The sequence below is a fragment of the Equus przewalskii genome, chromosome 6, assembly GCF_037783145.1.
Source record: "Equus przewalskii isolate Varuska chromosome 6, EquPr2, whole genome shotgun sequence".
NCBI classification, from domain to species: domain Eukaryota; kingdom Metazoa; phylum Chordata; class Mammalia; order Perissodactyla; family Equidae; genus Equus; species Equus przewalskii.
The window spans coordinates 69,792,840-69,805,114 of NC_091836.1; the positions used below are offsets into that span (position 1 = coordinate 69,792,840).

At 38.0% G+C, this 12,275-nt stretch overlaps 1 protein-coding gene across 2 annotated transcripts in view; it reads right to left on the reverse strand.

Annotated features, from left to right (window-relative positions):
• PPME1 (protein phosphatase methylesterase 1) overlaps nt 1-12,275 on the reverse strand; it is a 71,931-nt gene that overhangs the window by 16,451 nt on the left and 43,205 nt on the right. For both annotated transcript variants that reach the window (XM_008540433.2, XM_070625841.1), the window contains exons 6-8: nt 8,185-8,339; nt 7,222-7,312; nt 2,995-3,060 (exon numbers count right to left, since the gene is read on the reverse strand). In XM_008540433.2, coding sequence (XP_008538655.1) covers nt 2,995-3,060; nt 7,222-7,312; nt 8,185-8,339 — 312 coding nt within the window. The remainder of the gene's footprint in view (nt 1-2,994; nt 3,061-7,221; nt 7,313-8,184; nt 8,340-12,275) is intronic.

Below are 12,275 nucleotides of genomic sequence, written 5' to 3' on the forward strand. Positions count from 1 at the left end.
TTCTACTGCCCCCTGCTGACAGTAGAACAAGGCTCAGACAGAAAGATAAAAGGCCTCCACTTTTTAATTAGCCAATAGAAACGGGCAATTACAATAAACATGGTCAGCTGAACCTTGGAGATTAGAACATCTGATCCAATCAATTACTGTTGTTTTTCTCTAAAAATATATCTCTTTATTATGTAATTAGGTAGAAAAATTATTATTACATGAACAGCTGGTACCATAATTCCTTTTGGAGAGAATTCATTGGAAAAAATACATTGACAAGTGTTAAAGGTAAAAATCCCAAGGGCCTAGGTAGCAGCTAATACCAAGGTCTGCTCTGCATGACAGAGAATTTGTTATTTTGCCCTTGAGAGGGATAGAGAAGGGAGAAGAGGAGAGAGAATAAGCAAGACAAAAAGAGACTGGGATAAACTGAAGGCTCAGTGAAACTTTGGTGGTGGATTTTAAGAATGATAACCTCTCCTTCTCTGTCTCCTCTACCAAACCTTCAGTGAAGTGTATGTTTGTAGATATTTTAAGTGGGGGTTTTCTATGGGACTTGAGGTGTTAGGTTTCACATCTGGGTCAAAGTAGTATAACAAAGAAAAAAAACATGTGCTCTGGATTTTCATAGCTATGGATTGGCAGGTTCAAGAGAATTTCGTTTAGGCAAGAAGGGCAGGAAGGTTCCAGCTGATATCTATGTGACAATGAAAACACACATACTCTTACATACACAGATTTACATATTAAGAGAAAACACCACTTAAATTTACATAGTAAGTAAACTTTTAAAATCACTGAACTACCTGCCATGTAACTTCCTGACAAAATGCTGTATCACTCCTTAGACAAATCAGATCTCAAAATATTTAGCCATTGAAAAGTGGGCAGTCTCACAGCTTACTCAAAGCCTCTGCATTGCGTCTGCCAGATATTACTACTCAAATTGCCCTTTCAGGCATAAAATCCATAATATAGTCAAATACACAGGAGTTTGGAACTGAGCTCTGTCATTCACTAGCTGTGCGACTCTCAGAAAGTCACTTTACATTTCCGAACTTCCATTTCCTCATCTATAAAACAACACTTACCTTAAAGAGGTATTGTAAGGATTAAATGAGAAAGTGAAAATGAATTAACGAATTCAGGTAATGATCATCCATGTCTACTAAGATTCAAAACAAGACACAACCAGACATTATTTGCTTCCTGATGGCAGTATACAATATCAACTATTCTTTTTTTTTTTTTTTTTTTTTTAAGATTTTATTTTTTCCTTTTTCTCCCCAAAGCCCCCCAGTACATAGTTGCACATTCTTCGCCGTGGGTCCCTCCAGCTGTGGCATATGGGACGCTGCCCCAGCGTGGTTCCATGAGCAGTGCCATGTCCGCGCCCAGGACTCGAACCAACGAAACACTGGGCCGCCTGCAGCGGAGCGCGCGAACCCAACCACTCGGCCACGGGGCCAGCCCCAATATCAACTATTCTTGCAAACAAATAAAAAACCAAAATAACAACAAAAAACCCAAATCTGAACCTGATCAAATCTCTGGATCTAACAATTTACCAATATGGGGAACAAAAGAACATATTAAATTACACCTTGAGGAATCAATCAGCAAATTCAGGACGTGGAAAATTCTACAAGGCAAACAACCAAGTTTCCTCAACAAATTAAATTGCAAGGAAAAAAAAATGAAAGAGATAGAAGTGGAACCTATAGATTAAAAGATACTTAAGAGATATATCCATCAATTGCTATGTAACTACTTCTTTTAAATCTGATTGGAACTATAAAAAAATTATTTATGAGACAGTCAGAAATGTGAATACTGAATAGACATTTGATGATATTAAGGAATTGTTGATTTTTTTCGGTGTGATAATAGTACTGTGATTGTGTTTAAAGTGTCCTTACCTTTTACAGCATACTGAAATCTTACAGAGGAAATTATGTGTTTGTCTGGAATTTGCTTCAAAATATTTTGTGCTTAGGAGAAGTAAATAGGGGCACAGATGAAAGAAGACTGGCAATGAGTTAATACTGTTGAAAATGGGCAATGAGAATGCCAAGATTCACTGTATTATTCTATTTTCATACATCTGAAAATTTTCCATAAGACAAAGTTTTAAAAATGAGACAGTGTATGTAAAATACCTCGCAGAGTGGCTGGCAAATAGCAGGCATTCAATAATGCCATTATCATTTTCATCAACTCTCATGACCCCTGTCTGTTCTATTGGTTTTGTGACTACATAGCAATATACAGGACTCATGTAACTCTATCCAGGAAGATCAATTGGGCTAAATAATCTTAGCTCACCCTTAAAATGTGGCTTTCACTCAGGTTATGATAGCTTTTGTTCTATAATTTTCTCACAACCAGAAGGAGACTGTACCCAGAATGAAACCATAGCTGCCAGCACTAGAGTGGACACAATTTTTAATGTCCATTCTCAGGGATTCTTCACCTTTTAACACCTAGAGTTGTGTTAATAACGTAATCCAGTATTATACAGAAGACGCCATTTGGCTTCGGGATTTCTTCAAAAAAAGGAGAGGGGCCGGCCCCATGGCCAAGTGGTTAAGTTTACGCGCTTTGCTTTGGTGGCCTGGGATTTCACCGGTTCGGATCCTGGGCGAGGACATGGCACCGCTCATCAGGCGATGCTGAGGCGGTGTCCCACATGGCACAACCAGAAGGACTTACAACTAGAATATACAACTATGTACTGGGGGGCTCTGGGGAGGAGAAGAAGAAAAACAGAAGATTGGCACCATATGTTAGCTCAGGTGCCAATCTTAAAAAAAAAAAAGAAAGAAAGAAAAAAGAAAAGAAAATCTATACGGCTGGCCCAGCTGAGCTCATCTGTAAAAATTACCTAAATTAATGAAGGCATTCACCAGAATGGTAGAACAGGTGTATGACAAGTAAGCAATCTGTAATTCCCTCACCATGTTTCAGTCTCTAACCTGTCCAAGGGGGAAAAGTAAGACCTACTGTTTTACTTGGCCAACCATCGAGACACGGGCAGACTCCAGATTTCGAATCTGGCCACTCTTCACACTATAAGAGAAAAGTGAGAAGGGAAAGAGGAGGTTATTCAGCATCCATCTTATCATGTCACTAGGGTCGAAGGAATAATTGTGCAGATTCTGTTGGACCTACTAGGAAGCTGTAGCTACCAATGTAGCTTACTATAGAGATTACCATCACTTCCCAGTTGGTTTTTATGGCTACAAGCCAAGTAGTAAAAAGTAAGTATTCAGTTCTGCAAATATTTACCAAGAGGATACTATGTGTGAGGCCTGTGCTCAAGAAGTACACAATTTAGCGGCGAGAAAGAAACATAAACAGGTAATTTTAACATAAGGCAAGGTTCAAAGGAATCACTTTATTCTGAATGAGGAGGTTAAAGAAAGCTTCCCAAATGTCCTGCAACTGAAGACTGAAAATACGAAGTTAAAGGGAAGATAAAAGAGGATGATCAGAGCATTATAGGCAGAGGGCACATTGTGAAAGGAGGCACTGTGATGTAAAAAAGTCACCAGGATGATGAGTTTAGACGACGAAGTGCAAGGAGAACAGGAGAGAGCAAAGACGGAGTGTGACAGAATAGGATAGACAGGCAGGGGCTAGCTCCTAGAGGGCCTTGCAATGCATGATATATAGACTTATGAGCTGAGACTCCATATTAACAGAATAGTCTTCTCAGAGATGTCTACTTAAGTATGCCTAAGAGCCAAGCAAAATGACTGCATGTCCCAGGAAATACTACTTGAAGCAGGTCACCAGAACAATTTCTTTAAATTTCATTTTTTAGCCTAAAAATTCTTGTAAAATTTTAAAGTGCACCCCCGCTTAGATAATGACTTTGTTTCTTATTTTAATGATAAACAGAAGCAATTAGAACTGCTACTTCATTTTTCTACCACCAAGTCAATCTACAGAATTCATCAACCTACCAGTGTTTGTAATCATACACTCTGCCTTGATGATTGTTTAATATATGAAATATCTCTGTTCCTATTCAAGGCCAACCTTGGGCACTGGTTCCCATCCCCTCTTGCTTACGAAGACCTTGTCTCCTCTAGTTATTCTGTCTCTCTCCTATGTCACCACTTTTTTTTTCTTTACTGGATATTACAAAACATCCTTTAAAAACATTCTCTAGGGGGCCAGCCTGGTGGTGCAGTGATTAAGTTTGCACGTTCCGCTTCAGCGGCCCGGGGTTCACTGGTTCAGATCCCAGGTGCAGACCTACGCACCACTTATCAAGCCATGCTGTGGCGGGCATCCCACACATAAAATGAGGAAGACAGCACAGATGTTAGCTCAGGGCCAGTCTTCCTCAGCAAAAAGAGGAGGATTGGCAGCAGATACTAATTCAGGGCTAATTTTCCTCAAAAAAACCCCCGAAAAACAAAATTCTCTAGCCTTTAAAAACATTCTCAACCCCACATTCACTACTAGATACTACCCCATTTCCACAAGAAAACTTCTCAAAAGAGTTAATCGTACTTGCCTTCTCTACTTTACCTCCCATCCTTTCCCAACTAATATTCCCAACTTATATCAGGTTTCTTTCTCCCACTTATTTTCTGAGATTTCCTTTGTCAAGGTCACGTCCATCATGCCAATTCTAAAGGTCATCTTAGTCCTCCCCTTAGTTGATCTCCCAGCAGCATTTGATGAAGATGCTCTCTCTTTCCTTCTATAAACCTTGCTGTATTCTCTTGGTTTTCCTTCTATCTCATCAACTGTGCCTTTTCAGTTTGTTGGATCTTTCTCTTCTTCCCAAGCTCTAAATATTGTGGAGTATCTCAAAGCTCAGTTCTTCGATCCTTTTTCTGTCAACATCAAATCCCTAGGTGATTGCATCCAATCTTTTGGCTTTAAATATTATCTATGGGATGATGATTCTCTAATTTATCTCTAGCTCAACTTCTTCTAAATAGTATATCTAAGTGCCTACTTAACATTTCCACTTAGATGTAAAATAAGCATTTCTGCTTACCCAAACAAAATTCCTTACTCCCTGCCCCTTACCCACTCCAAAATCTCTTCTCTTTATCTCTACTATTCACCCAATTGCTTGGGCTAAAAACCTAGAAGTCATCCTTAAGTGCTGTGCCTCAGTCTCTCTCCCAATATCCAATCCATTAGGCAGTCCTGTCAGTTCTACCTTCAAAATACATTCCAAGTATGACCACATTACTTCCTCCATTGCCACCCTAGTCGGTGTTTACCTTCATTACTCTCCTATACTACCACAACTGTCTCCTAACCAATTTCCCACTTCTGTTACCACCCTGCCTCTACTCCTTCCCCTATTCTGTTTTCCTCAGAGCAGCCAGAGTGGTGGAACCAAGATGCAAATCCATACCTGTCCAACTTCAAAGCCCGGGCTCTTAACGACTATACTTTACTGCCTCTCATTAGGATGACCAAGAGAGCAAAGGCAGGTTCACTTCACTTTAAATTATTACTGAATTAAATAGGTTGGCCTTGTATTTCAACATTTTTTTCAAGTTGGAATAGCCAAAACGGCTATGAGTCATAAACTCAATTCAAATATCCAGCAGAGTATAAAACAGTATTACCAACTATTTCATAGTATTCTTTCCAATTCTCAGGCTCTGAAAGTAGGTTCTAAAAATCAGTAGCTCTCACAAAATCCAGAATGTTTTAACATTCCACAACAGAACCGTTATTTTATCCTGCATCTGGCAATAGAATCAAGACTCTACCTCCGTTAAGAGAAGGTGTACCCTGACCCCCTAGGCTGGACTGAGTACCTGTCTTCTGTACTTCCTGTACTTCCTTCACAGTGTTGTGTTTATGTTTACTTGTTTGTATCCCCAGTTTTTGATGATAGGAACTAAGTCTGATTCATCCCAGTTCTTAGATCAGGTACTGACACATCTTAGGTACTAAGAAATGTTTACTGAATAAATTTTAAAAGTTATTTGGAATAATTTTCTCACTGGTTGTTACTGGGGAAGCAGGCAGGGTGCCCGAGGTACATGCTGAGCTGGCAGCAGCTGCATTCTCACTGTTGTGACTGCCCAAGATGGAGAGATCTTTGGTGCTTCTGAGAGAACAGGAATCCTGCATCATGGCAGTGTGAACAAGGGGAGGTAGATGTGACTTCACCAAACACAAACGTCATTCTGGCAAGCCGTATTTGGCATGAGAACTTCTGTCCTAGGAAAATTTCCTAGGATATATTTACCAGATCCTCAATTTTCACTTGATATCTCTGAGTCAGTTAATAAATATGTTCTGCCTTCTAGTGCAGCCAGCAGTATGCTACATGCTGTATGAAAGTACAAAGGAGAGAACAGCTTCTGCCCTTTGACGTATGAAAATTAACAATATAACCATATTCCTTAAGGGAGGATTAGAAGACTTAAGAGGTAAATAGTATAATATAATATAGACAAACGTCTCTAGCAATTTTATGGAGGGAGTGATCTGGGTGGTCTGGAGAAGTCAGAGAAAGGATTCTGGAGAAGGGAATGGAGACGGATTTTGAAAAATAGGTAAGAAGACAAGATACAAGATATTTTATCCCAAGACTGATCTCCTTGGGGGCGGGACATTGTTTCACTCCTCTCTGAATCTTCACCCTTTAGCACAAAGTAAGCATTCAATAAACGTTTAATCAAATAATTGGTTGAATTAATGAATAAATTAATGACTGAACAGCCTTTACTTAAGTGAAGCCATAGCCAATTCTATCAGTGATTTTTATGAAAATTATTTACCCAAAAGGTTTTTATTTACCCAAAACCCAAATAAAAACTGAGAAAGGAACCTATACCCATCCTCTGTTTCTCCATCATTTTCTCTGGAACAAAGAAAGTGAATCTAGAACCATGGGACATCAGAGATGGAAGAGGCCTTAGAGTCTCATTTAGTCCAAACTCTCACCTTAGAGATGGGAACAGCTAGAAAGCAGATGATCCATAATTATTAAGATTCTAGAAGGTACTACAGTGTACTGGAAAAAGGATGGGTTTTAGAAAACTGAGCCAAGTGTGAAACATTTAAAACATTTTTTTAAAAATTCTGCTCCTTACATAAATGTTTCCATACATGATATTTCAATAAAGCTAAGGCTTGGAAACTGAACGATTCCTTTGAACTTAGTGCTTGAGCTGATGAAAAAGGAAAGCTACAATCTAACATTTAAAATATAGACAATATAGATTTGTGGGTTACCTCCATTCAATGGCATTCTCCAGAGACTTGAAGGTTTTAGGACGACCACGTAAGAAATTCTGCATGCTATTAAGTGCATCCATGGCTGTACCTAGATATTAAACAAAAATTTTAACAATAGTACTTAACATATTCAGCATTTACGCTTACTGGGTCAACTGTATACATCTGCCCTCAATGACAGCAGAATTCAGTGATGCTCGGGGGAAAAAAGATGTTGTTTAAGAAAATTCAGAAGACTGATATGATAACCAGCTTCCAAGATGGTCTCCAATGATTTTTGCCCCCTGGTATTCCCTCCCTTGTGTAGTACCCCCACAGTGAATAGGGCTGACTTATATTATATAAGCAATAGTGTGACTTCTGAGGCTGGGTCATAAAAGACATGGCAGCTTCTTTTTAAATGTTAAATAAAATGATGGGACATACATACGATTGAAATATTATGCAGCCATAAAAGATATTTATGAAGAGTTTCTGATGACACAGAAAATGATTATATAATGTGGGGTGTGGGCAAAATGGGTGAAGCTGTCAAAAGGTACAAACACTGTGACTATACAGCATGGTGACTATAGTTAATACAGTACTATATATTTGAAAGTTGTTAAGAGAATAGATCTTAAAAGTTCTCATCACAAGAAAAAATTTGTAACTAGGGATGGTGATGGATCTTAACCAGCCATATTGTGGTGATCATTCTGCAATATATACATATATTGAATCGTTATGTTGTATACCTCAAACTAAAACAAAGTTATACGTCAATTTTATCTTGAGAAAAAAAATACTTGGAATGCATTTGCCACAAAATAACATTAAAAAAAGGGATATAAAAGACAGAGGGATATACTTCAAGATGAGTGAAATCAACAGTAAATTAAAACAAGATAACAATAGTCTACCATAGATGTCTCTTATAAGTCAAAAGATTTTGATTTGGTCAGAAGTAAAAAAACTTACCTTCCACAACATCAATCATGCACAGACCCAGGAGGCTTGGCACGAGGTTGGATGATGCTGTGTGGACTGCAATTGCACCACCCATGCTATGTCCAATGAGCATAATTGGAGGAGGGAGGTCCCCATACATGGCCTCAACCACATTGCCAACATCTCTGCAAAGAGAAGGGGAAAAAAGTTGGGAATGCTCTCTGACAACACTGTAAAAACAGTTTTCTTTACTAACTTCTTCCTTTGGTCTGTAACTAATAATTCTAGGACTGTAAAGGTCTGTTGAGCCATCTTGCAAACGTACCTATGTAAATCTCCTACCTAACATGCCCCACAGTATCTAAACATGTAGCCACACATCTAGCCCTTCTGATAAGTGGCAGTTTAAGAACTAAGAACCCAAATTTTCTAATTTTCCTTTACATAACAGTTTCACTGTTCTACAAATTTAGTATAATTACATAAACATATACCTTTATTTTAAACCTAAGCTTGAAAGTCTGGACAAATCATTTAACTGCTATACACCTCAGTTTCCCCATCTATAAAACAGGAAAACAATTTTATTAAGCACTATAATGTAGTGAAGTTTGGAGTCACAAGACGAATTGCAGCCTCCATTTATTTTTTACCATGTAGACTTAGATTAGTGATTTAATCTCTCAGATAGTTTCAACATCCATAAAATGAGGATAAGAATATCATTTACTATACTGGATTGCTTTGAGGATTAACTGAGAGAGTTAATGTGAAACTACTTTGAAAAGAGTACAGTGCTATACAAATGTTACTTATTACTTACAATTTGTCATGTAAAGTTGTTTGAAGTATGAACATAAATGTAAGTATAGTGTTCTGAGAAATTAGAAAGACGTTCAGGGCTAATTTTTATTGGCTTCTGTGCTAGTCTTTAATTAGGAGTGGAACTGTTTAACAAAGTCAAACCGTAAAGCTTTGAAAATGAGAACTGAAGTAGGAACTTTGGTTTTTATTTGCATATAGGCCTTCTTTGCTATAGCAATAGGTAAGGTATGGTGTGTTTCTAGAGACCAATGGCTCTACTGTCTTCCTTTGGGAGTAGCTGAGTCAGTCAACTTCAAAAGAGTTTTGTCTTGCTGAGTGTCACTATATATCTCAAGCACTCACATAACGTTAGCCAAATATAGCAGGTGTGGATGTGGGGACACAGCCTTTCAAATATGATCTCCACGGTATTCAGAATGGCAAAGATAAACGTTATTAATTATTTCTGAAGGAATTAATCTTACAACAATTACAGATATGAATAGGTTAACTGGAGCATCTGCAGACAATCTGAATGGGAGATAAAAAGGCCACCCAATTTTATAAACAAAAACAAATAGTAGTTCAATATTCCTTTGAAGTTAAATTTAAGGCTAAAACTTTTGGTTATTAACAGATATAATGAGCAAAATAAAAGGATGCTACGGAAGATTATCTAAGTCTCGGGTCTCCCTAAAATACTAACTGATTTGGAGGGGTTCTGCTTTATGCATGAAGGTGGATAGGGTCTGAAACAAACCAGCATAATATTGTATCTAAGCTTAGGAAAGGTATATTTCATCCAGGTAACAGGCGATTATGATCAATCACTTGATCATCTAGCACCAAAAGAGATTTATTCTTATTAAAGTTAGTCAAAGTTTTCAGTCACCAAGATTAGCGCCTTACTTGAGACATGTCCTGAAATTCCAGAGAAATAAAATACAGATGAAGTAGCAGGGATTACCTACAAATCTACTCTGTAACTGGATATACCATAACTTTGGTACATGCTTTTTAAGGGGATTCTGTCATACTTTCCTGAGAAGCAGTATAGCATATCACAGACATAACAGAGAAAGGAATATCAGAGCAACCTGAGCTCAAACTTGGCTCTTCTACTTTCGGTGGAGTTGCATATTTTTTAGGGTTTAAGTTCTAAAGTTGATATGTAAGGCAAAAAACTTGCTGTCAGGACTACCTGAAAACCCCACTAAATCACTCATAAGTATCCCCATTTAGAGATTTTTGTTTCACAGAGTGACTGAATTTGGAAATCATATAAACGTTTTATTGCTTTGACTATTTCAGCAAGAATCCAACTTGTTGGCTCTTCTGATTCTTGATAATCATCTTCATCTACTGTATATAGTTTTAATCATTTATTTTCTTTTTAACTTTTGTGCCTGTATGGGAGTGCCTGTAATCAACTTATTGTCTTTCAGCTCCAATTCACCCTTCATTTCATGTTGTACAAAATTGGATCTGAGGCTTTTTAATATTTTTCCTTAGCCAGCTGGCATGAAGTTAAGCTATGTCTGTAGAGGGCGCAGGAGAAACAATGCAGAAAGACAGGCTTTTGTTCCTGGTTCATGTGCATTTACTCCACAAGCTCCTCTAGCTTGTACTTTTCTAGCACCCAGGTCCTGCAGCATGGGAAGCCCTCAGCTCCTGCAGCACACACAGCTTTCCCAGTGCCCAAGTCCTGCAGCACAAGGTGGCTTCTCCAACACTCCATTCCCAGTGGGTTTTTTTACCCTAGCTTTATTGAAGTATAATTGGTACACAGAAAGATGGCATATAATTAATGTATACAATTTGGTAAGTTTGGATATAGGTATACACTCATGTTACCATCACCACAATCAAGGCAATAAACACATTTATCACCAAAAGTTTCCCTTGCGTCACTTTTTTGTGTATGTGTGCATGTGTTTGTCACGTGTGTGGTTAGAACACTTAACATGAGATCCACCGTCTTAACAAACTTTTAAGCACACAATATCTTATTGTTAACTATAGGCACTATGTTGTACAGCAGATCTCTGGAGCCCCTCCCAGTATTTTTGTTGCAGAGTGCCTTTGGTGAGATGCGTCCGTGTGAACAGCTTCCCCTGCACCCTGGAGGGCAGATTTCTAGCAAGTTCTGCCAACACTGCATCAAAGTGACTTCCCTGCCTTCAGTAAACCATAGTCATGCCCTCTCTAACAAGGTCTAGATCTCAACCTCTTCCATTACTGTTCTATCTCAAGCCCAAGGGGAAAGTGGCTGCTTCTTACATCTGCTATTCCTGTATTCTGTCTTTGAAATTTTTTCCAGCTTTACTGAGATATAATTGGTAAATAAAATTGTAATATGGTTAAAGTGTACAATGTGATGATTTGATATATGTATACATTGTGAAATGATTCCCACAATCAAGTTAATTAACCCTCTATTCTTTAGCATTCTCTTTAGTTCATACTAGCCAATTCCTCATTACTCCAATCCCCTGATACAGTTAATAAATCTTTACATTAAACTTTCCCTGTTCAAATTTCTTTCTTGATTGTCCCAGACTGATACATTTTTAGGCACTGTTTCCTCAAGGTCCTCAATTAATTCTTCAGTTTTCTCTAGAATGTTAGCCAAGCCATCATCACCCTTTGGCTGGCTGCCTGGCAACTTAGATGATGTATTTCACTTTTTTGTCAACACTCAAGAAACCCTTTAAAGCCTTAAAAATCATTCACAAATCTTTCTACAGGTATCACTAACATACTTGATTACTTCAGGCTTCATGGTTCTCACATTACAAAGGCATTAGGAACAACTGAGGAAACATTTGTGGCTCCCTTTTCGTAGTTTCTCGGGCATATATGCATTGAATGGAATGGTACTCATACATTGTTATTTCTCTTTCTCTCTGCCAAGCACTATAGGTGAATGAACACAATTCTGGCCTATTAACTGTGTGACCTCATACAGCTATTCAACCTATGTGAGCTAGTTTCCTCATTGGCAAAAAAGTGATAATAATACCTACACTTCAGAGTTAATAATACAGATTAATTAAAATCAATAACTTATTTATTGTTAATAAATGCTTAATTTACACTTAATAAAGCCTTGCACATTAGAAAGCACACAAACAGGACCTACTATAATGATAAAATTATGGCCGCATGAGTTGGACAAGATTTTTTTGGCCAACGTTGGTCAAATACTTGAGAGGGCATGTATTAAGTACATGAGAGAGCATGTATTAAAGCAGGGTAGTTAGAAGAATCCTGTTAACAATATAGGATAGTGGTTTCCAAACACCATTCATGGGACT